This window comes from Lontra canadensis, unplaced genomic scaffold (assembly GCF_010015895.1).
Source record: "Lontra canadensis isolate GAN:19392208 unplaced genomic scaffold, GSC_riverotter_1.0 scaffold40, whole genome shotgun sequence".
Lineage (NCBI taxonomy): Eukaryota > Metazoa > Chordata > Mammalia > Carnivora > Mustelidae > Lontra > Lontra canadensis.
Window position 1 is genome coordinate 11,293,453 of NW_022631034.1, and position 24,866 is coordinate 11,318,318.

The 24,866-nt window shown below is 36.6% G+C and overlaps 1 protein-coding gene across 19 annotated transcripts in view; it reads right to left on the minus strand.

Moving 5' to 3' along the window:
- Nucleotides 1-23,146, minus strand: part of FUBP1 (far upstream element binding protein 1) — a 34,475-nt gene extending 11,329 nt beyond the window's left edge. For 6 of the 19 annotated variants that reach the window (XR_004384117.1, XR_004384118.1, XM_032870161.1 and 3 more), the window contains exons 1-19: nt 22,905-23,146; nt 17,198-17,288; nt 16,296-16,358; nt 15,449-15,487; nt 14,930-14,969; nt 14,181-14,233; nt 14,023-14,094; nt 13,762-13,819; nt 11,294-11,456; nt 11,100-11,198; nt 10,866-10,967; nt 10,508-10,610; nt 10,316-10,416; nt 9,799-9,940; nt 8,990-9,150; nt 6,217-6,368; nt 6,045-6,124; nt 2,432-2,569; nt 638-712 (exon numbers count right to left, since the gene is read on the minus strand). Coding sequence is in view for 16 of the 19 variants with exons in the window: in XM_032870161.1 (XP_032726052.1) it covers nt 638-712; nt 2,432-2,569; nt 6,045-6,124; nt 6,217-6,368; nt 8,990-9,150; nt 9,799-9,940; nt 10,316-10,416; nt 10,508-10,610; nt 10,866-10,967; nt 11,100-11,198; nt 11,294-11,456; nt 13,762-13,819; nt 14,023-14,094; nt 14,181-14,233; nt 14,930-14,969; nt 15,449-15,487; nt 16,296-16,358; nt 17,198-17,288; nt 22,905-23,024 (1,852 nt within the window). In the remaining 3 variants the exon portion in view is untranslated. The other 13 variants (XM_032870165.1, XM_032870157.1, XR_004384119.1 and 10 more) reach the window with 10 other exon arrangements.
- Between the last annotated feature and the right edge of the window lie 1,720 nt (nt 23,147-24,866).

Sequence of the window (24,866 nt, forward strand, 5' to 3'; positions counted from 1 at the left end):
AATATAACCAGAAGGGCAGGGGCTCCTAGCTATTATGCCCATAATCACATTCTCAGCTCTATCGTTACGTCTGGCATGTAGTATATGCTCTACAATTACTGAATGGAAATGGCTTTTCTGGGTGACTTTTTCCTTTCTCATATATGCAAATATTATTTAAGTAATTAACGTAGTATGTCACTGTCAGTTTTAGTTTGCAGCAGAAAATACCACATACAACCCTTTTTTTGCTTGGTACTCCAGAATTTAACCTATGCCAGTTAGGCTTCTAATACATGTAACTATCTTTGACAAAAGCCAAGTAATATCCAGTGTTATGTGTGCCAATGGAGCAATTTTTAGTTTCAATTATTAAGTGGTTGACAAATGCATTTAGAAATAAAAAGACTTTTGTTATGTGACCACAAACTTAAGAATTATCTGTAACAATCCCAATACACCTAAAAGTTCAGTGATTTTAGAATGCATTCAACTATTCTCCACTTCAAGATTTTAAAAGTTAAATATAAAAAAAGTCTCAGTAATAAAAAAAAATTCAAACATCATTTTATCGGAATCTTCATCCTTCTATGTGGTATTTACTAAATGCTTCAATTTCAATTTAATTAAATGTATAAAAAAGAAATGTAGAACATACCCATTTTCTTGTAATACTCTTCCCAAGCCTTGGTATAATCAACCTGTCCAGCTGGAGCTGGATTCTGCTGATCTCCTTGTTTAAGAAAAACAAAAACAAATAAGATTAAGGGTTTCCAAAGACATTCTTGGCCCTATTCTTCTGTTCCTTGAGTGGAGAAATTGGGAGCAGCCTGCCATAGTGACTGAGGGCGCTGTGTGGTAGTGGGATTCTTGCTCCTGCCAAAGACACAGGAAGCAGGAGGTATAGAGACAGTCAACAGAAAAAATCTGTCTATATACAATGGAATAGTTACACTGAGCATTTAATTCATTGGTTAAATAAGGAAACCACTGAATATACAAGGTCTTTCACAATTTATAAGCATGGAAAGGGAAAAAGCTACAAAGAACCCTGAAGTGTTATAATGGAATTACAGGGGATACAACAGTCTTAGAAATATATACATGTATAAATATTTATGTTGTTTCATGACTGTGTATACAGCTATACATACAGGTAAATTTCCGAGCTCTTTATGCTGAAAGGATTTAGAAGCAATGACACCTTGGTAGCAATGAACACACTGAGTTTGGTTTCTTGGATGATGGTATTTATTAAACGGAATCAGGGCTCCTTGGAAAAATGGCTGATTCTAGAAGCTTGAGCCCCGGAAGCACAAAATAATGTTATTGTGCAAGAAAGTAAGGATGTGCTTAAAAGAATGACAGACATGTCAAAAGAATACAGGAGCCATCTTGAAGGTACTCCTGATTGGCCAAAGCTAGGGCAATCTGATAATCAAATAGTATAGACAGTTTAAAACATGACATGTTGAATAAAACAGGAGGCCATACTGGTATAAATAGAAAAAATACTTCTTCTCTACAGTACAATACCAACTAAGATATATAAATATAAAATGAATGATGTAAAAAAAATTATCATCATAGTTGTAGCTGAATCAGGAATGTTATCATAAAAGCTGCTGTTAGGAATAGAATACTCCTATAATCTCAGTATAAATTCTCCAACAATTTTTACTTTCAAAGAGAAAAATGCAATTTTATGGTATAGAAACCTGGTGAACACCAACATGATGAAGTGACTATGGTTACCATCTCCAGGAATGAAGCGGGTCAACATTATGTGACCCCATGCTATAATGCCTAAGAGCACAGGATTATTTCTGAGGTACTGCCAACTCCCAAATAGGACCTCAAGAGCATGACGTTATTATTGTGAGAAAAAGTTGAAGGAACCTATGTTGATCTGATTGTCATTACATAAAACAAAATGTATGTCCTTTTTTGCCGGATGGGATCCTGGATCAGAAAAGAGAAACTGAGGGGACAACTGGTGAAATCTGAGTAAGGGTTCTGCATTGGGACAGTAATGATGTATCAATGCTGAAAGACTGTTTAAGAGCGCTGTATGATGGTAATGTATTTTTGGAGTAACGCAGAAAGGGTACTTAAGGTTACTGGGACATGATTTGTACAGCCTGATCTTAAAATGGTCCTGAAAAACTACTGGTAATGGATATGGACATGTATGACAGGATAATGGGACAAATGGGCAGTGGGGATAAAATATTAACAACTAGGTTACCTGGGTGTTCTGTAATGTATCTTACAACTTAAACTTTTATGAAAGTTTGCAATTATTTCAAACTTATTTTCAAAAACGGAAAGTCTGCTCACTGAAGCTATAATTAAATATTGTAAAATTTTAGGTTTTATACATTGATGTACTTCATATATAATTCCAAACACAAGTTTCTACTTCTACATACAAAATAAATTCTTTAATTACCATAGTTACCTTGTCCATTGGTTTGGGTTGTAGTTGGTGCACCAGCAGGAGCTGCAGGTGGTGGCTGTGCTTGCTGTTGATAATAGTGAGCATAATAGGCAGCCCAAGCTGCTGAATTTGGATCCGTTCCTGCCTTAGCTAGAATAAACACAAGTTCAACGTTTGCATCTTAAGTCTGTAATCTCTCTCTCACACACATACATACTCTTTGGTAGACCACAAATTAAATGGCTATCAAAAAATAAATAGTAAATGGGAAGTTTTCAATTCTATTAATTAACATTCATTAGCTTTAATTACAGAAAGTGAGGTACAGACATTAAATGATGTTCCTAGAAAATTAGCTGAGTGGCAGAATTAGGATATGAATAAACATCTTTTGTCTCCAAATTTGATGCTTTGCCTCAAACCATCCTGCTGCCTTAGTTTTTTCCTAAACTGGTTTTGCCTCAAGCATAGCAGTTCTACATGGCAAATGACTAAAACAAAGGATTTCTAGGAACTAATGTGTACAAGAAACAATTATCTGAGAACTATGAATTCTGTCCTATCTTGTTTTGGATGTAGAGCCAACATAAAAATCTTAAAAAATAAACAGATTAGCTGTATTTCATCTCATATTTTATAATAATTATCTTAAAACATACACTTGATATTATTGCCCTACTTGAAATTCTTCATTAATCCCACAGAATCTTCAGGGTTGTCAAAGCTTTTAAGTGCAACATTATCACCACTCAGTATCTTTAATGATCTAACCCCTTGGGTTGTCCTTCCCATTCTAGCCCTATCTTTCCCCATTTGTCAATATTTTTCCAACACAATAAACTGCTTGTACTTTTCAGAGGTTGCCATGTTCATTATCTGGTCTTTGACCATGTTATGCTTCCTCATTTCATCCTTCATAAAAATCAAACTCATGCAGTAACAGTTTGAGATCTCTCAGTCAGAAACAGAAATCTCTTCTTGATTCTGTCCTTTATACGAAGAATATCGTATGACACTACAGATACATCTTAAAGTTTATATCATCAAGGAAAATGTAATTTCCTTAGCCAAAGTCTGTATCTATATGAAATCTGTGTAGCCTTTATCCCAAATGGGCATCAAGTCTCAGCTGTTTAATAAAGTTTGAGAAAAAAGGAGCAAGGATTTCTAGAGTGATACAATGACTAAGGTAATACAATTTTAAGGCATAATCCACCCTCCAAACCTTCCTCAAGTAATAAATGCACTGCTTTTCTAAGCTGCACGTTTATATCTTAATTATGTCATTACCTATATACTAATACAAGTATTTCATTTGACACCATCTCTGGCCAGAGAAACTAAGACAAAATAGACTTCAGAAAATGATACTTGAACTCCTGAATGTGTAGAGGGTGTAACAGAACCAGTCCAACAGTTAGACATAACTAATACATACACAGAGATTTTATTAATTATTCATTCAACAAGATTATCCTTCATTTATCATTTAAAGGTAAGAAAAAAGATACAGAGGGATTAAAAAACTTGCTTACTATCACACAATTATTAAAGGTGTAGCATTAGGACTTATCTGGGTCCGTCTCACTCTGAAATCTAAGTTCTTGACTTCTACATAAATTCTTAATAGCCCATTTTTTTAAAATAAAGATTTTAGTTATTTATTTGACAGATCACAAGTAGGCAGAGAGGCAGACGGGGGGTGGGGGGGGGGGAAGCAGGCTCCCGGCTGAACAGAGAGCCCGATGTGTGACTCGATGCCAGGACTCTGAGATCATGTCCTGAGCCGAAGGCAGAGGCTTAACCCACTGAGCCACCCAGGCGCCCCAATAGCCCATTTTTTTTTTTTTTAAAGATTTTATTTATTTATTTGACAGACAGAGATCACAAGTAGGCAGAGAAGCAGGCAGAGAGAGATAGGAGGAAGCAGACTCTCCTCTGAGCAGAGAGCCCGATGCGGGGCTCGATCCCAGGACCCTGGGATCATGACCTGAGCCGAAGGCAGAGGCTTTAACCCACTGAGCCACCCAGGCGCCCCAGCCCATTTTTTTTTAATAGAAAAAGATTTAGTTCAGAAAATACGAACTTTGTCATGGCCACATTTAAATACCAGAATGTTAATAAGTTCACCAGAAGTTTTATCTAAATAAATTATTTTGGTTTTTACATAATGCAAAATCTAATATAAGCAATATCTAACCCTAGCTACCATCTTTTAGCTAAATGGGTTACTTCATTTTCCAAAGGCAATGCTGTAAGCCATATTCATCAACCAATTCTTAATGTGGTGACTTCATCACTACTACTCCCAGTGTGAAATCAAGACTGTGATAGAGACTACTTCTAATTCCCAACATTCTCTCAATCATGTTACTGATCCAAACAGTGCTCATAAGGTGCAATCCTACAAATCCAAGTTTCTCAATATAAATTCACCACTTAACTCACTCAAACTCTTGAATCTCTTAAATTATGTGATTTTTCTGTCTAATCACAGCATCCCAGTTGGCTTACAAGAGGGAATGGAAAGTCTTTTCATTCTTAAAAGATGTTTATACTATTATACACTAAATTATATTTAACTCTCAGTCCATCATAGCATTGCTAACATTTAGAGTGCACTTTTCTGCTACAGAACATAAACTAATCTTTGCATACCCACATCCTAGCACACTGAAGTTGTTTCTTGAATGAGTGTAGTTGTAGTTATTTGCTTATTGTCATGCTGTGCAATCATATTCCAAAGAGCATACTTCCTATGAAATTAAAGTATGTTATGATATAGGGCCACATTTAAATAACAAGAATGTTTAATCAAACTCACTAAAACAATTGCATTTAAATAAATTATTTAGGTTCTTTTAAAAAATAAATACACTAGTGTGGAAAGGAATCCATAATTCGGTACCTTCCTTGAAACTACTCCAGTGAAAGAGGCCTAAAAGTTAGGTAGTAGGTGAGAAAGAAGGATCATAAATAAGTGTTAACTGATTTTGATGAATGCCCCTTTGACCATCATGAAAAGAAAACTAGAAGATGGCAGATGCAGGAACAAAATAGAATGTATATATAAAATCCAGATCTGAACAGAGAAAACATATAACTTAATGTATTTTTGAGTTCTAACATGCAGACATTAAACACAGCCCTGTTTTTTTTACTAATATGTGAGGTTACCATATCAGGAATATGAAAACGGCTTTTATATTTGAGAACTTCAAAGTTTAATACTCAAGTATTAAATGCTCCATTAGACACTCAGATAATTCTATAAATAAACGTACACTATTCTTTCATGGATAATGTCACAATTAACACATTACACATTTTGATGGCACAAGTATTTAAAACTAAGACATTGTATTTCTTCCTGTAGCTTCTGGCTTTTAACACTCTGCTCTTATCACTTTGAAAGGGCAGAAAGCCAAATTCAAGTAGAAAAAAGTTCACTGAAAACAAACCATATACACACCATTCTTATACACCCTGGTAAAACCAGAAACTTAAACTCCCGCTGAAAGAGTCAGTGCAGAAAATGCACACAATGTAGAACTGACATTAGAAAATCTAGGAGGATAACAGGAATGATAATATAGATTACACATGAATAATAAATGTCTTTTACCTGGATCAGGAGGGGCCTGTTGCTGCCAGTGTGGATATGCATTTCCCCACCCCTGGGGAGCATAAGGAGCTGGAGGACCACTGAAAAGAAAGAAAGAAATATAAAAATGCAATTTACCAAAAGCTACAATCTTTGGGCGGGTGGGGACCCCAGAACCAAACTCAGTACTTACTGAGGAGCAGGACCGGGTGGTCCTGGATTATAAGGTGCAGGGTTGTATGGTCCCATTGGAGTTCCAGGCCCTGGAGGCCCAGGAGGTCCATGGGGGCCTGGGACACCATGGGGCCCATGGGGTACAGGTGGCCCTAAAGGATTTACTGGACCCTATAAAAAAGCAAAAAGATGTACAAAAAAAAAAAATCAGAAAAATGGTAATGGCTGAACAAGTCAAAGGCTAAATTAACCTTCCACTTCTACCCTTTTATACAGCCACAAGCAACATATTTTAGATTTTCCTTCATCTCCTCATTCATGTTGCTTAAACTCTTTACCACACTGAGACATGTAAATTCATTACAATCAACAGCATCAGCAAAGAACTGAAATGTCTCCTTTACCTTCCATTCTATTCCTTTCAGACTATTCCCTTCTGTTATTTTGCTTTCCTTTTTATAGTTCTTTTACCACTCCTTTATCATTTTAGTCATGGAAATATGTTGTCTCTAGCTTTTTTCTGTATCTGTTCTACATCTACTTTAAAAAAAAAAACATTTTATTTATCTATTTGACAGAGAGAGAGATCAAAAGTAGGCAGAACAGCAGGCAGAGAGAGGGGGAAGCAGGTTCCCCGCTGAGCAGAGAGCCCGATGTGGGGCTTGATCCCAGGACCCTGAGATCATGACCTGAGCCAAAGGCAAAGGCTTTAACCCACTGAGCTACCCAGGCGTCCCTGGATCTTCATATTTATATCATACTACATAGTTAATAATGCTTAGTTGATTTTCCTGTTCATAATCCAACTTGTAAAGACCACTAGCCTAGATTTAACTACCCTAAACATAGCTTTCGTGCAGTTAATACGGATAACAACATTTTGGAGCAAACTGCTTAAATCACATTTGGTTGTCTGTTTTCTCACTACAAAACAATGAAGCTAAACTTCGTGACTTTTAAAATCCTTTTTATTATTTTATCCTTTTAAGTCTCTACCTCTTGTCATTATCACTCACTTCCATTATCCATAAACAATCCTTTCCAAAAAGTAAAAATGGATTATTGAAAAAGTATCAGTTATTTTTACAGGGCTATGTGCCAGATACTCATCCCTACAATCCTGTAAAGCAGCTACTATTATTCTCCTTTATAGATGAACAAACGGGAGGCAAACAGAGTATAAATAGCTTACTCCAAGGTCCCAAAGTTAGTAAATGAGTCGGAGTATTCTGAATCCTAACAACATGACTTCAGAGTCTCATGCTCTTAACCACCATACTAAACTGCTTCTCAGTAACAATCTATCTTTTTGACCATCAAGCTATTAGAAACCTTGATCTATGCATGTTAGGAATCATAAAACCCTAAACCAAGACGTGTTCATTTTTCTAGCATCAATCTCTGCCACTACTAAGTTCGGAATTATTTTCTTCACGTTTTTAAACACTTACTGTCCATACCACAGAACTTACAATATCTGTATGTATTTTTAGAATACATTCTTTCTATTTTTAAGTAATCTCTACACCCAACGTGCGGCTTGAACTCACAACCTTAGATCAACAGCTGCATGCTCTACTGACTGAACCAGCCAGGAACCCCTACAAGACATTCTTTAAGCATCTTTTATACACCTATTTGTCTTTCTCTGTAGACAGAAACAGGGTGAAACTTCTATTGTATTCCATCCACAGTGTGGCAAATATCAAGGAGAATTTTCCTAAGAAATTCTAATTGTTATTAATAACTTAAGATGCTCCCTTATGCTCTATAGTAAAAGAATGCAAGAAAACACTAGTTCCTCATTTATAAGCAAACACATTTAAGACTCTCTGCATTTTTTGTACTACCACCAGGAAACTGTTCTACCACCAGGAAAAAATTTGCAAATTTGGCCATGTGTCTGAATCACCTGGAACACCCTTTTAAAATTAGATGCTGGGCCCTGTTCCAGACATTCTGAATCAGAGCTGTGTGGTATGTGTAGAGGTGGAAAGCATTCAAGTAGTATATATTTTAAAACTTCCTAAAAGTCACTGCCAGTCTAAGAGTTGGATTTGTAAATTTCTACTCTAAAGTGGGGGATGCATTTAATTCATATCTGCCTCACGAGGGCCGAGTAAAATAAACCCTTATTAAATACTGAATTCCCATTAACTATGCCCTTCAAGTATACTCGATAACCCTCCAACCCTAACATCATATCTGCAAGTAACATTATCCGTTTTCTACTTATCCACACCCAAATACAAGTTTCTAAACCCTTATAAATGTATATTTAATTGGGTTATTTTTCACTGCTTGAGAGTCTTCTCTATGTTACATGTACCCATTATATGATGAAACATAGTCTTAGACTAGAAATTGGCATTTTTCTATATAGCAGTTACAGAAACATGTGAATTAATGTCTTATTTAACTAAGAGGATCTATGTATAAGCTGAAGTTAGTTATCTATTTATGTATTTGGTTTTTTTGAACTCTTTTTTTTTAAAAGATTTTATTTATTCATTAGAGACTGAGCACACAAGCAGGGTCGGGGATAGGGAGGAGCAGGCTCCCCGCTGAGCAGGGAGCCCAATGTGGGGCTCAAACCCAGGACACCCCAGGATCACGACCCCAGCCAAAGGCAGATGCCCAACCAACTGAATCAGGCGTCCCTATTTATTTTTTAAGTAAGCTCTCTGCCCAATGTGGGGGCTTGAATTCACTACCTAGATATCAAGAGTCACATGCTCTACCAACTGAGCCAGGCATGCACCCCTAGAAATTGAAGTTTAAAGCACACTCACACCAATCTTTTCTTCTATAAGTTGCCGCGCATAGTCTATTTGCTGTGGAGTGCCACGAATTGTAAATAATTTCATATTAGGATCTGCATTAGGTGGAGGATTTCTCTGAAGTTCTATTCTTGCACCAGACTGTTGGCTTATGCTTTTTATGGTTTCACCTCCTAAAATCAAAACACAGTAATTTCTCTAAAGATCCAAAGGATACAAAAGTAACTACCTAAATGAAAATCGTCACAATTAAGAGAGCCATAAAAGTTTTGAGCAGTATTCCATTTGCCAATATTCTTTTAGATTTTCCATTTTTCTACACTTGTAAATCAAGTTCTATAAGGCATTTCATGCTTCTCCTAAAACACATTCAAGTTTTTAAGACCTAAATTAGTATGTCTATACCCAACCATAAAATGAATTATAACAGAAAAACTAACTTATCAAAATATCTGGCTCAAATAAATTGCTTTTACAAGTAACATAAACCAACACACTTACTAAAAAATCCTAAATTTTAAGAAGATGTGAGTTAGGAAAAAGCAAATGACACAAAATTCCAAACCACTTTTTCGGTCTAAAGTTTCTTACATTAATAATTAAAACTGTTGGTCCCTTCTCTAGTAGCCAATGTGATTCCTATCACATTTTTATTTTATATATAAGGCCCTTCCTTTATGTTTTCGTTACAAATCAACGTAAGATACAGCCAAGGAAAAATCACTGCTACTGGTGTACATTAGAAATAGCATCCAGAAAAATCAAGTCATGTGTTAAATTTTTCCTATATATCAAAACATTAAGAGTTTAAAATATATTGCCTTTTCCTATTATTAATCCAGTTTTCCCAGTTGGTACAATGAAATTAAATTCCTGTAGTCCACCAGGTGGTCCCATGTTCCAGTTGCCTTGACCTCTACCTCTTCCACGACCACCAGGTCCAGGTCCACCAGGATTACCAGCCTAGAGAAGGAAAGAAACGAAGTCAACATAGAAGCGTACTCTTCTTTCCATGATAGTCATTCCATGTCTATCTTCCTCAACCTTCATTTTCCTAAACCAGAAGTTTAAAGAGGCTGGGAGATGATATGACTGCCAAACAGTCAACAAGTAATACCCACTATTTTTATACTGTGATAAGCAAGACAATCCATTTACATAGCTACCTTCCTGCTCTAAGAGGTCTACCTCAAAGCAACTTAAACTTCTTAGTTATTAACAAAGTATCAGCTGACAAATTCTTATACAAAACTAAATGGGAGGGGGAACCCTTTCAGACTTGAAAAAAATATTTTTTAAATGAAAACAAAACAATAAAAATATTAACATCTGTCAAACCTGAACACTTCGAAGAAGGTCTGTAATAATTTCTGCAGCATGCTGACATCGGTCTGGAGGTCCTGTTATTTGTGCTATTCTATCAGGTGTTGTTCCATCATCTTCAAAACAAACAAAATGGTTTGAGTTAGCAACAATGCATGTCAAAAAAGTAACTGCTAATAACATATAGATAACGAAATATGTACTCACCTGGCTTAAACTGAATTCGAACACCAGCATCATTTTGTATTTTTTTAATCATCTCTCCATTTCTTCCTATTACAATGCCAACAGCAAATCTTGGAATGGGGACCTTATACAAAGAAAACTAAGTATTAAGGAAAGCTATTCCCTGAAAATTAATCTATCTCAAATCATAAAAGTATATACAGCACTATGGTTGCATCAAATAGGGTAACAAGATTTATATTCTGTACTCTAAGGTGTAAGTTACGGGGAGAGAGGGCAGGAATCCAATGTTAAAGAAGGCTATGTAACACAGAACAAGAAAAACACATGTATTTATGAATTAGTATACAACCATCTCTAAATGTGTATTTTTACTTACATCTATCCCTTCATTTCCTCCTATTCTTGACCCATACTCATTTCGAACTTCTCTGAAACCACCTTGATCACGGATTAACTCTAATACCATTTCCTTGGCTTGCTGAAGTACAAACAAAACACAAAACAAAACACCCAACTTACAAGGCATGTCTCAAAACACAGTAATTATATTCTTATGTGTTTTGCCCATTCTGTTCCCAAATCCTTCTATGTAAAATATAAACAAGTTTACCTGTACTTTGTATGGGTCTCCTGTAATCCTAAGAGGTTTGTCAGCACCAGTGTTCTGAGGTCCATCTTGAATCATAACCATTTTAACTCCAGCCCGCTCCTATTAATCACAGAAATCATATGTATTAACAAAAGGGAAGTGGAAACGAACTGGCTTCAAAACAGATGAAAACTAATCACTTTACAGAATAATACCTGAAGTTGTTTAATAGTTTCTCCCCCCTTTCCAATAACTAATCCTGCCTTGCTAGCTGGAATCATGATTTCTTGAACTGCATTTCCTGGTCCATCACCATGGTGGAAGCCAGGGGCTGGTCTTCCTTTTTCAACAATCTGGTCCAATAATCGTTTTGCTGATCTGTTAACAAATTAGGAGTCAAACAGTAAGTTATGGCATACTCAAAAACTTATCCAAATACAGAAACACAATATGATTACATACTTCCCCCATCCCAATTCAGATTTAGGTGGCTTAAAGCTAATTTAATAATTTTAATTAAGAGAACATACCATCAGGGACAAAGAATGATAACACAATAAATTTTCTAGGTATACAATTTGCAGTATTTTTGAGAACAGTCCTAAATTTCCAAGAAGTAGCACTCTACTTTTTTTTCCACTTTACTTTGAAAGTCATGGAAGAATTAAGCTACTCTGCCAATAACTGAATGATGTATTTCCAATTTTAAAACACCACTTTGGTCACTCACACATTAAAATTTATTTATCCATTCAAAAATACTTAAGAAATGTTAACTATATACCAAGTACAATACTAGGTAATAGAATTACAACACTGAATGAAATGCACAGGGTCCCTTCTGGTACAGCTTACCTTGATTAAATAACTAAAAAACAGCATGTTTGGTTAAGTGATACAAACAAAATTAAAACAGAATAAGGGGGACAGAATGTGTACATAAAGATATGCTATTTCATGCAAAGCAGACATAAAAGACTTTACTGATAAGATATCTGAACTAAAATGTAGAGGAAGAGAGGGAGAAACTATGAAAATATCAGAGGGCAAAATGTTCCAGAGAGAAGAAACAGGAATTTGCAAAGGTCTCAGATGAGAAGCATGCTTGGTGTGCTGAAAGAACAGAAGCTAAATGGGGCTTAAACACAGTGAGTTGGGAGAAGAGGTAAAAAATGAAGTGAGAAAGGTGGCAGGTAAATCAAGCCATGATAAAGACATGGTGAAGCATTAGAGGATCTGAGCAAAGTAATGACATAAACTGATTCACATTTTTTTTTAAGATTTTATTTATTTATTTGACACAGAGAGAGACAGCGAGAGAGGGAACACAGCAGAGGGAGTGGGAGAGGGAGAAGCAGGCTTCCCGTGGAGCAGGGAGCCCGATGTGGGACCTGATCCCAGGACTCTGGGACCATGACCTGAGCCGAAGGCAGACGCCCAACGACTGAGCCACCCAGACACCCCCTGATTCACATTTTAAAAAGATCATATGGCTATACTATTCTAAGAAAAGACTACTTCTGAACAAGGCTAAAATAAAAAGAATGGAAACATGCTGAAATGTTGAAATATAGACAAATGGTCACAGACAAGGTAATAGTACAGAAGATGGCAAGAAGAGGCTGGATTCCAAATAAATTTTGAAGAAAAATGACCAAAGCATTGCTTATGGATAAATGAAAGACAAGAAAAAGATAAAGGTAATTTTAACAAATTTTAAAATTTATTTTGGAGTGCTCATGTTCAGGGGTGGGGTAGGGGAAGTGGTAGAGGAAGAGGGAAAGTTTCAGGCAGACTCTGCTGAGTGCAGAGCCCAACCTCACAAGACCTGAGCTGAAACCAAGAGTCCGGTGCTTAAAGGACTGTGCCAACCAGGTACCCAAAGAAAAAGATAAAAGAGTATTAAAACAGTGCTACCATATACTGAGATGAGTAGAGGACAAAGCAGACTAGATAACGGGGTGGAAAAAAATTATGAACAATCCAAAGTCTGAAATGTCTAGTAGATATTCAAGTGGAAATACTAAGTGAGCAGCTTGATAGGACTCTGTAAGTTAGAAAAAGAGAGCAAGGCTGAAAATAACAATTTAGGAGTATATAAAATTTATGATATATAAAGCTATGTATATATTAAAGTTTGTGAAAGAATAAATGAAGTAATCTGAGGAGTACACGTAGACAGACTGTAGGAGAACTGAATTTTCTGGCACTTTCATACTTGAAAGGCCAGGAAGATAAAGCTGGATGACCAAGAATGACTGAGAAAGCAGCTAGGGAGGGAATATCTCTAGGAAAGTGGTTCCCTGTGTCAAACAATGTTGATGGGTGGAAAGATGCAGAGGCCATATGAGATCTTGAAAAGAGCAACTTCAATGGAACCATGGGAATAAAAGTCTGATTCATAAAAGTTCAAGACAAAATGAAAACAGATGCAAACGACATGGTGAAGAGAGCTACTCCCTTTAAGGAATTTTATTATGTAAGGAGGCAGAGAAGCAGAAAATGTGAGGTTTGAGGACAGTTTTTGTTAAGATGGAGGGATTTTTCAGCATCTTTATATATTGTTAGAAATTAGCTAGAAAATGGGAAAACTAATAGTGCAGGATAAAATCAATTAAATTTAGGGGCAATGTCCTTCAGTAGGAAAGAGGGGCTGGCCTCAGGCATATGATTTCATACTTACTGGACAGATTCAGGTGTTCCAGTTAGCATACAAGACCTTTCTGGAAGGCCACCACTGTCTATAATTAAATAAAAAAACACAAAAATATTTTAGGCCAAAAAAAGATAACAATATCACTTTCGATAGTTACTTAAAAAAATACGCTAATTTTCAAGTCACTTTGAAAATAGCAAGAGAATAACATTACCAGGAGCGATAGTTACTTAAAAAAAAAACACTAATTTTCCAGTCACTTTGAAAATAGCAAGTGAATAACATTACCAGGAGCTATCTGTATTTTGCATCCAGATTCTTGTTGTATGCGTGAAATCTGTTCACCACCTCTGCCAATTACTAGTAAAGAAAAAAAAAAAATTATTTGCTAAGACTGTAAAGTATGTTTTGATTGTTTTCAAAGCTTTAAAAATTAGAGTACTTACTAAATCCAACCATTCCATCTGGAACTTTGTATTCTTCTGTCATTACAGACCTGCTAACAAAAAACAAAAACTAACATTTTCCTTCAAAGAAAGAGAACTGATTACATTCAAAAGGTAATCCAATAAAAATGGAAGTCTAGGGGGCAACTGGGTGGCTCAGTGGGTTAAAGCCTCTGCCTTTGGCTCAGGTCATGGTCCCAGGGGTCCTGGGATTGAGCCCCGCATCGGGCTCTCTGCTTGCCAGGGAGCCTGCTTCCCCACCCCCTGCCTGCTTGTGATCTCGGTCTGTCAAATGAATAAATAAAATCTTCAAAAAAAAAAAAAAAAAAAAGGAAGTCTAATGGCTTAAACTAGGTTTTCAGGCACATATTCATAGTCAAAAAGCAGCTTGAGTAGTTCAAGTCAGAATCTTAATGGGACACACACCAACTGAGGAGGGTATGGTAGATAAACAGCCTGAAAGCATTAAATGCAAAGGAGCTGGGGTGGAGGTTCAGGGAATGTTTTCTTAACAATTATTTTCATTTGCTTTAGTTCTTCAAATATGTGGCTAATTCGACCTTCCTTCCAAATTACAAATGTATCTCACTCAAAAGGAAAAATGATTATTCTGTTCTCAACTAAAATGGACAGAAATGAATAAACAAAAAAGAATATACAGGCACATATTCACTATATACTAATTTGTGTTTTTACAGACATTTCAACTAAAACTTGCAAAGTACTCTTCGAAAAGCCTTTCACTATACCTTTGTTGCTGATGCATCGGTGGTAACTGTGTTCCAAAAGCTACCAAAAAATCAAATAAAATGAAAACTTTAAGTTCACACATATTTAACAATACAATTACATCAAGCCATACTAAAATCTTTCCCATACACACAGAAAACACCACCTTTGAGAGTAAACTTTTAGGCAGAATACTTAAATCAACATTGACAGTGGGCAAGAAAGTCAGTGAAACAGCAGGTATCATTAGCAATGACATAGAAAGAAACCGTTCTTTCTCAAGGGGCACAAGCTTAGGTTAAAAAATGGTGCTATAAAATTGAATATGAAAATAATTCAGCCATCAAATCGTATGAATATATGTCTAGCCATAATTCAAGTACGAGATTATGAAGACAAGAAGTATTATTTACAAAGACATTCATTCTAAAGTATTCTGGCCATCAACTAACTCTGAAGACACCCAACAAAAACTAGGAATAAAACTCTGATATTAAAATTCAGTTACTTTAGCTTTTAACCCAATTTAAAATACTTACAGTCATTTTGAGGAGCAACTTTCTTAGCATCTGGTTGATCTGCAAAATTAAGAGCCTTTTAACTTTTTGCCAGTAAGTACAAATACAAGACTTAGCTAACCCGTGCCCAAGCAAGAATATCAATGTAAACACTTATTGAAACAGCTGTAGGTAATTGTTGATCATTTGAACCAAAAGTGACAAAACTTATCCCAAACTCTTAGTAATCAAAAGAAACATTACATTTCTTTCATTCTCTTCATGTTTAAAAGATGCACAGACATTTAAAAAAATTCTTTTTGATTTTATCAAATCACTGACCTTAATGTATGTTAAGCACTTTAGAATGATACAAGACAAAGTATTTAGGTCCATTACTAGCAAAATATCACATGCTAAAGGCTAATGATGCTTCCCACTGTAGGAACTGAAGACTGGAAGAAAAACAGAACCTATCAAAATGTGAAAATTTGACATATCAAAGTTGAGTGTATCTGACAGTGACCACAAGGCTATGCAAAATAATAAAAAAATCACATTACAAGGCAATCTCAATCTAAACTATTCTACTGTTCCTAACCAAACATTTCACAGCATACACTTCAGCAGAAAAACTCAAAGCAACTACATGACTACCTTCATCTACATCCTTTACACAGATGAATACAATGCATACCTTAGAATAGACAACCTACATCTGAAAGTACTACATTTTCCTCCCCCCTTCAAACTTAAATGATTAAACATCAGAATGTTGTGCAGCAAAAATTCAGACACATAATCCAAGAATTATTTGTGTCCATTTAAGAATCCACTGGTTTATTTCACGGTTACATACTAAACACAGGTAATAAATAAAAATTCCTGCCTTTAAAAGGAGAGGGCATTCCCTCCCAGTGTGTTGTACTGCTCGGACTTGTCCAAGAGCCATCTACACATAAAATAAAAAGAATACATTACATACAACATCTGAAGCATCATTAGCTCATTTTTTTGTATATTAAAACCTCACTATAAATGTGAAAGACACTTAAATAAAAGGAAACCAAGTACACCTGGTCAAAAGCTACAAATACATTCTACAGGCTCATTCAGAATCCTCCTTAAAAAAAAATTAAGTAAATAAAAGGGCAAAAAGAAAATGTATCAAAATTCATACATCAAATCTAAAACAAAAAATACTTGCAGACTTCTAAGTTCAGAAGCTTCAACAATTACGTTTTTTTAAAAAATGCAAAGCACTGTAAATCTGTTTTAAGCCACATTTTGAGTTAAACCTGAAACACAAAACAAGGTACTAAAACAAAAAAAGTAACATAAAAAAAGGTATAACCTGCAACACACTACAGTAGCAAGCTATAGCAACATCAACCTTTAAAGTGAAATCTGAAATAGCAAAACAATAAAAACATAGCATATAAAGATTAATTCACATATGATGAGAAAAACCAGTGAAATGTCTTCTAAACATTTTATATTTTTGTTCTTTTCAGTATATTAACAAGATGTCTGTGCAAACTGTCAATCTGGCACAATCCTAAAAGAGAAATTGTTGTTTTCTACTAAGACAAAACTGGCTGATTGACTCAAAATTTTACCTACCTTGTCTAAGGTCTTTCCCCCCCTTTTCTCTTGAGGCCAACATAAACCTTACAATTTTAAGAACATTATAAAAGCAATGTTTCAGTAAAAAAAAATTGAAAAATATTGAAAATCACCTTCAACTAACCTGTGTGTGAAACAATTAAAATACTTATGACTATAACTTACCTCCATCTTCCAAAGGTCTTTTTTGTCCCCCATAACCATAGTCATTTGAATTCAGTGATGTACCAGCATCACCTCCAATTTTTGCTGCAATCTTAAAAAACAAAAGCACACCATCATTAAGGATAACATCATAACTACTATACACTACTTAGTGCTATATTTTCTCATACATATATATACCAAATACCTAATACATAAAAAATATGAAAGAAAAACAAAAATTACAGGGCCATGTATCACTATCATTAATACCATTAATAACTTTAAGGAGTTAAAAAATTATCATCTGGAATTAAGCTTCTTATAAATTTCTGTAAGAACAAATAAAGAAGTAATCAATCGGGAATCTTCAGAATCAACTGACCACGTAAATAGCTTTGGGGAAAATGTGGTTCTAATTCTATCTTCTCCATGGCTCTTTCCCATGACACTTCAAAAATGTGCTGTAGGGGGGCGCCTGGGTGGCTCAGTGGGTTAAGCCTCTGCTTTCAGCTCAGGTCATGATCTCAGGGTCCTGGGATCGAGCCCCGCATCGGGCTCTCTGCTTGGCAGGGAGCCTGCTTCCCTCCCTCTCTCTGCCTGCCTCTCTGCCTACTTGTGATCTTTCTCTCTCTGTCAAATAAATAAATAAAATCTTAAAAAAAAAAAAAAAAAAAAATGTGCTGTAGGCACAGAGAATGTGAACACCTTATGGGATTCCAAGGCTGTGTTGTCTAATAAGGTAGATGCTAGCCACACATGGTTATTTATTGAGTATTTCTGGCTAGCCCGAATTAAATATTAAGTACACAAATGGATACTGAAAACTTAAATCAAAGAGTGGAAAGCATCTCAGTTTTTTTTTTTTTTTAATTGTACACATGTAACATTTCGGGTATGTTGCATTAAATAAAATATGTGACTTGCATTATATTTCTATCAGACAAACCTATTCTATGGAAAAATGGGGGTGGGGGAAGCCTGGGAAGCTGTATCTCTAAGAAAAGTCTCAGCTACAGAAAAATAAATTGTTTCATTCCTAAAAACTTTTTTAGAGTGGGGCAAGTAACTGCTTACACTTACCTAAACATCATATTAAAAAAACAGCAGCCTCAAGTCACAAGACAGGACACAATCAGTAAAAGAAAATGTGTATTTTTTCATATATTTCAATATATTCAGTATATTAAGTTCAATATACTAAATATATTGAACAAATTCAATATGTTCAATATATTTCATGTATTTCTTTAAGAGTATTTACTTCATTTTTTATGAAATGAGATATGGAACTAATATTGCTGAGTGCCAGCAATAGGCAAAACTCCATATTATATGTTTTATACTAATTTTGTTACCGAATCATCACAACGACCCTAAGAGATGAGAATACTTAGTGAGATAGTGATCCACTAAAATCTCAAGAGGGAACTTAACTCAGGTTACATGGTAAGTCAATGGTGGAGACGGTCCAATTTCTATATAGCTCCATGCTAATTACTAGAAGGGGGTAAGCATCAAATGTGAGTGATACGCTCATTAGGGCCTCATTACATTATTCTGCTAATTCTGAGTATGTCTGAAATTTTCCATGATAAAAAATTACTGAGGAAATTCAAACATCTGGTGCCTAGAATTTCCCCCAAAGAATCCTGATGTGAACTGCTTCATGCTTCATTAGAAATAGAAAACTGGAAAGGATTAAGTATATTCAAAGACTTGAGTCTTAAAATCCACTTATGTATCACTTAAAATTGAATATATATTCAATTCCCAACTGTACTTCCTAGGGTTTCTAGATTTCCCTTTTCTTCAAAGCACACCAGGATTAAATATTAAAAATGCTTGATTTAAAAAAGGTTTTTTTTGGGGGGGGGGCACCTGGCTGTCTCAGTCAGAAGAATCTGTGACTCCTGAACTCAGGGTCCACATTGGGTGTAGAGATTACTTTAAAAAAAAAAAAAAAAAAAAAGGCTTTGGTCAATCTAACCTTCCTTAATCATCCTTTCACTTACTCAAAAGCCTGTTCCATGTCTTTGGGCAGCTATAAAATCTTACTTCTTTTCTGAAAGGTTTCTTCATCAAACCTGAAAACAACTGCTTTTCCACCAAGTTTTAAAAGGCTTAATTAACATTTGAATTGTTCCTTATTACTTAAATACACCGCCTGGTACTGATTTCAGAAGAACTATTTCAGGCCAGACAAGACAATAACTGCTGATGATCTTAAGCAGTGAGTACCTTCTGCAGTTAGCTTTTGTAAATGCTGCGTGAGTTTGCAGAACACCACTCCTTGAACGCCAAGGAACTTCTGCACAGAGAAAGGATACTTATTTATACCTCCCTATTATTCATTATTCATTGAATAGTTCTAAAACTATCCAAATGAAAATGAAAGGTTGATACTTAGTTCACTCAAGAGAATTAGTAACACCATCTTAAACATTCAGAAACAGTACAAAGACATTAGAAGAGAACTCTCAGTAAGAATACTAACAACCATTTTTAACACTGTCCCCTCCTACAACAGAGGAATTTATCATAATTAAGCTTTGCTATCCTGTTACCAAATGTAGGAACAAACCAACCCCCCCAAAAGCCTACTCAAGCCTAGTTTTCAATAGAAATTAACGTTAACTGAAAAACAATTCTATTTTATAAAATTTTCATTGCATTCAAACAACAATTGCAGCTTGCATCACTTTTACAATCAAGGAAGAGAGTCCAAGAATAACAGTACTTAAAGACTAATAGTTGTTTAGAAGCTAAAGAATCAAGGCTTATACTCTTGCTTTAATGCGTGTTCTACCAACGATGGAGTCCCACTCTGATTCACTTCTATCTTCCTAATGTCAAGGAGAAAAAAGGTAGAGAGATACATTTTGATCTTTCAACATTTCAGAGACAAACCTGCCTTAGTGTGATCACCAAACTCCTAACCAAAGAATCCCAACCCACCCTTTGGAGTCACAGCTTGAAATACACAAATAGAGATCTCTCCAGTGTACCGGCTGGAAACCCTAAACTAGAGAAGCAAGCTGGTGCCCCGTGCTGAATTTAGCTCAGAGAGTATTTAAAAATCTGGAAATTACACATTAAAAAATAAGCCATTGGAATTCTCTGGAAAAATGATTGAGCAATTTGGTCTAAATTAACAGATGGCAAAATGAGCTAGGCAGTAACCACTTGTCCTGCATTAACAAAGAACCGTCCAGTTAAAAAAAGCCAAGAGCATCCCCGTTAGTACACAGTTCTGAGGGCAAGAAGCTGTTCTTACACCTCTTCCTTCCAATAACACAGCATAATACGCTGGACAAAAAAAAAGAAACTTAGGGCGCCTGGGTGGCTCAGTGGGTTAAAGCCTCTGCCTTCGGCTCAGGTCATGATCTCAGGGTCCTGGGATCAAGCCCCACATCGGGCTCTCTGCTCTGCAGGAAGCCTGCTTCCTCCTCTCTCTCTCTGCCTGCCTCTCTGCCTACTTGTGATCTCTGTCAAATAAATAAATAAAATCTTTAAAAAAAAAAAAAAAGAAACTTAACGTTAGATGAAGATTTTGGAAATATAATCCAGCATGCTTTTAATATAGATAAGGAAAAAGTAGTTCAGATATTAACCTAACTTGTTTCTTCAGTCCAAGTACTCCTCCCTGTATTCCATTTATATATCAGACAAGCAGCTACAACTGACCTATAGAGGCATCTTCAAATGTAATCAGAAGGGGAAATTCAAATCAAAAGCTAAATTTAGGAATCTCAGGCTTAAGATCAATTCTGTAAAGAAACAATCAAAGTATTACAGCAAAACATCTATAAAGAATCATATCATTATAACAAGAGCATTGAGGCAGCCGACCTATTGGCATAAAAAGAGAGTACAGGAAATCCACAGTTTGAGGGCAATTTCTATATTTAAAAAAGCCATCTAACATAATCAGGAAATTACAGCTTAGCCAAATAATTAAGTCCAATTTTTAATTAAAGCATGGCAACCCGAGGCCTTTCAGAAGTTGTATTCATCTGTACTCACCTCAATTTCCACCCTCCTCCCCAACCAACATTATCCTCCAGTGACTTCATTCCTGGGTTCCTGTCATTCCAAAACCCTCATACCTTTGCACATGCTGCTTCTTTTTTCCACTGATCAAACTTTCACTCATTCTTTAATGCCTTGCTTAAAATATCAGTCCTTTGGCAGTTAGGCACCCCACTCTTTGGTGTTGTGTACAGTGCCTGACTCACAGCAGGAACTCTATAAATGTTTACAAAACAAGTGGATAAATTAACGGTGCCCATTTTTGTCTACTCCTCTCTGAATGCATTTATCAGATACTACTATTCATTTGCATTTGGTTCCTTGATTGTATCATCACTTCCTAGAAGGCAGAAATACAATTCACACAGTAAAAAAATCTCTAGTATCTAAGTTCAGTGTGTAGCACAAATTAATTCAATACACTGGTCAAATAAAGTAATGCAGGTGAGTCCTTCAACCAATCTAATAATAACCCTCTAACAGTTTATGTCATTATATAAATGTTTCAGTCGCTATTACAAAAACGTTCAGATGAAAGAAAATTCATGTGAAATATTACACAATTAGTATTAATGGTGACTTTGGCTATTTCTGATCATACACAACTACAGGTAAGTTGTTATATGTTCACATTGTAAAAATAAGAGCCACTTGTTACATTATTACAGAGTTCACGCAGTTTGACTCAAATGATGCTTTGATGCAACTGGAGAGTGAAAAAGGTTAACAAAGTTAACTAACGCAAACAAAACATACCACAAAATTAGTTTCTGATTCCCGTTCGCTTAACGCTATAACCTAAAAATGTCGTAACTAGAATAAAATTATTTTGCTTACATACAACTCCATACCAACATCACACACTCTAAGTTATAGTTATGTTAAGGGACCATCTAATAAAGTTCCAATTAAGAAGCCTTTAAATTTCCTGGAGTAATTTTTTTTTTTTTCCCCGTTTGGGAAAGAACTGCCTTCAGGGCAAATGTACGCACCTACGTAATACAAAGAGGTCTGGTCAGTTTACGACTCTGAACAGAGAGGCAGATTCAAACTGAAACTCGGATATAATGGGCTTGAAGCCATTTTGAGAAATAAGAGGAACGGGCTGGTAGAACACACTGACACATAAATCCTGCCCTGAGGAAGGATTCTAACACGGGATACTAGTGCTCTCTTCCTTGAAGACGTGAAAGTGAATGATACAGGAAGATTAATTTTGAGACAGCCCGAACGAGCTGGAAGCTGTAAAGACTGCTGTACTGACATATCCCTCCCTTATCACGGTTCCTGAGGACAGACCCTAGTCCTCTCCCAAACTCATTACCAGAACCTTCCATACCATTGTGTAAAAACTACGCGCGCTTTATCCCACGGAAAAATGTTCAAACTGAAAAAAAGGAAATGCCACGCTAACTCCTCAGTGAAAGAAGCGCGACTGCCGCAGAAGCGAAAGACCTAAAGCCATCTATGCGTAACATGCGTTGGGGTTCTAAATGGCTTAGACGCCAAGATACACAAAACCGAGCTCCGGCCTCCGAACTGTATCACCAACATGGGGAACCATAAATCTCCTCACATTTCAGGGCCCGGAAGGGCACTTCTTTCCTCTTCCTCATGCGCGAAGAAGTAGCGGCCTACTCAGCCAGCGGCCAATTACCATGAGCGTTCGGGATCCCGCCGCGAGGTCCAGACTTACCTGCCGTGCTCTCTGCAGCGCATCTTTGAAAGCATCGTTAACTCCCCCACCACCGCCGCCGCCGCCTCCACCACCAGCTGAACCAGAAGAAGGTGGAGGCACTGTTGAGTAGTCTGCCATGCCTACGCTACAGTGGCCGCTGCCGCTTCTTCGCAGACACCTTCCCTCAGCCAACTGCTAAGAAAGAAAGAAAATGGCGGCCGTCGAGCCTGTATCACATTCTTGTGCGACCATCGTGCCGTAAAGGGGCGGAGACTGAAAGGAGAAAATCTCGCGATGTTTTGAGGCAACGAACTGGTGTGGGGGTGGGGCTAAAAAAACAAGGAGAGGCAGAAGGATGTCGCGAGACTTGTGTTTAAGATCTCGCGAGAGTGGAGTTTATTTTGGCGCCACCTCTGTGCGCATTCTCTTGTTGAGACTGTGTTGCTTCTACTTCCGGGGTGGTGGGTGCGACCGGCGCGGCGACCCCGGTTGGCTTGCATTTTTGAAGACCTCAAGAAAGAGTAGTTGGTTTTTATTGGTTGCAGACTCGGGGAGGGACTGTGGGTGAATGTCGCGCCTAGGGTAATTTTCTGTATCCAAGGGAAAGAGGGTAACGTCGACAGGCGTAAGGACGACGCTACAGTATCTCGAGAGCGCCGCAACCAGGAGTGTGCCTGGGAGAAGGGCGCCCGGGATGCCACGCGGAGATGTTTCTGAAAACGTCCTCCGGGCCCGGCGGGATCTCGTCCTGATTTTCAGGGTAGTAAAGTGTCCCTGTATTTTAATTATAGATTGGCAGATGTGTTTTATTACAAGTGGGGATGAATTCAGGCTTGAGGCCTCTTAGTTCCCTAGCTGATTTCGGTATTTTTGTGTAGTGTGGATGAGGCTGTGAAATTATGACTGCCCTTTTCCTTTTAAAAACCGTGATTGTTCCTAAAATTCCGCTGTAACTACACTTAGTAACCTAGTATGTGTCCAGGGCCAGTTTTATTGAGGTCATCTTACAGTTCACAAAAACATCATTTCTTGACCAAAATTGACTTTGTGGCTTCCGGAAGTTCCTGTAGTTTCTTTAAGAACCCAAATGTAACGTGATGTTCTGAATTGTCATCCCAGGGCTGGATAACTTAAGTGTGTGTATTTTATGTCATCTTTTTCAGTTATCAAGTAATTTCAGACTTTCCCAAGCATTTGGTGGCACATAATTTACTCCAGTACTAGTAGTGGCTTCAGACTCATTTGGATGCTTTACGAATCTTATTTAGGAGTCGATCAAAGTGATAATTTTTTTTCTCCAAAATTCCCTTGTTTTTAGATAACAAAGACCGAGGTAAAATGAACTTTACCAATTTTGGCATTTTATGTTTTGTGAGCTAGGTCTAAAAAAGTACTTTTCCCATTGCTAGTCAGAAGAGTAATTGGAAGAAATGTGTGTTGTGATCTTCCTGATAATTACAGTTAATGTGTCCTCTTGTTCAAGGGCCCAAGTAAGATAACTAGACATACATGCATGTAGCTGCAAGTGGGAGGACATTTTCCTCCAATGAAGCTTTTCCTACTGTCTTAACCGTTTATAGCTCTGATTATCTTCTTCAGTGTTCGTACCTATCCCTTTAGGTTTGGAGGGGTGAGGATTTGTATTTGGAAAAGCAGCAAATGTATTGGACTACAGATTTAAGTATAACTGGGGGAAAAAAAACTAAAAGCATTTTGGGTGGTGTTACTAAACAATTTTTTCAGTTATGTCTTGAGAAAGTGTGTCTAACAAGTGACATTAATTAACTGATTTTTTTCATATTTTATGTATTAGGCATATACCAATCAGTCCTTCTGATCGACATAATGTTAACCATAGAGTGATATGATTTACCTGCAAACAAACTTTATTTCAGACAATTTTAGTTGTCTCTAAATGTGCAAAGTAAAGCCTTTCATCTGTATTTTATTTGTAGACTCGCCTGGAACCAGGGTGGGGAG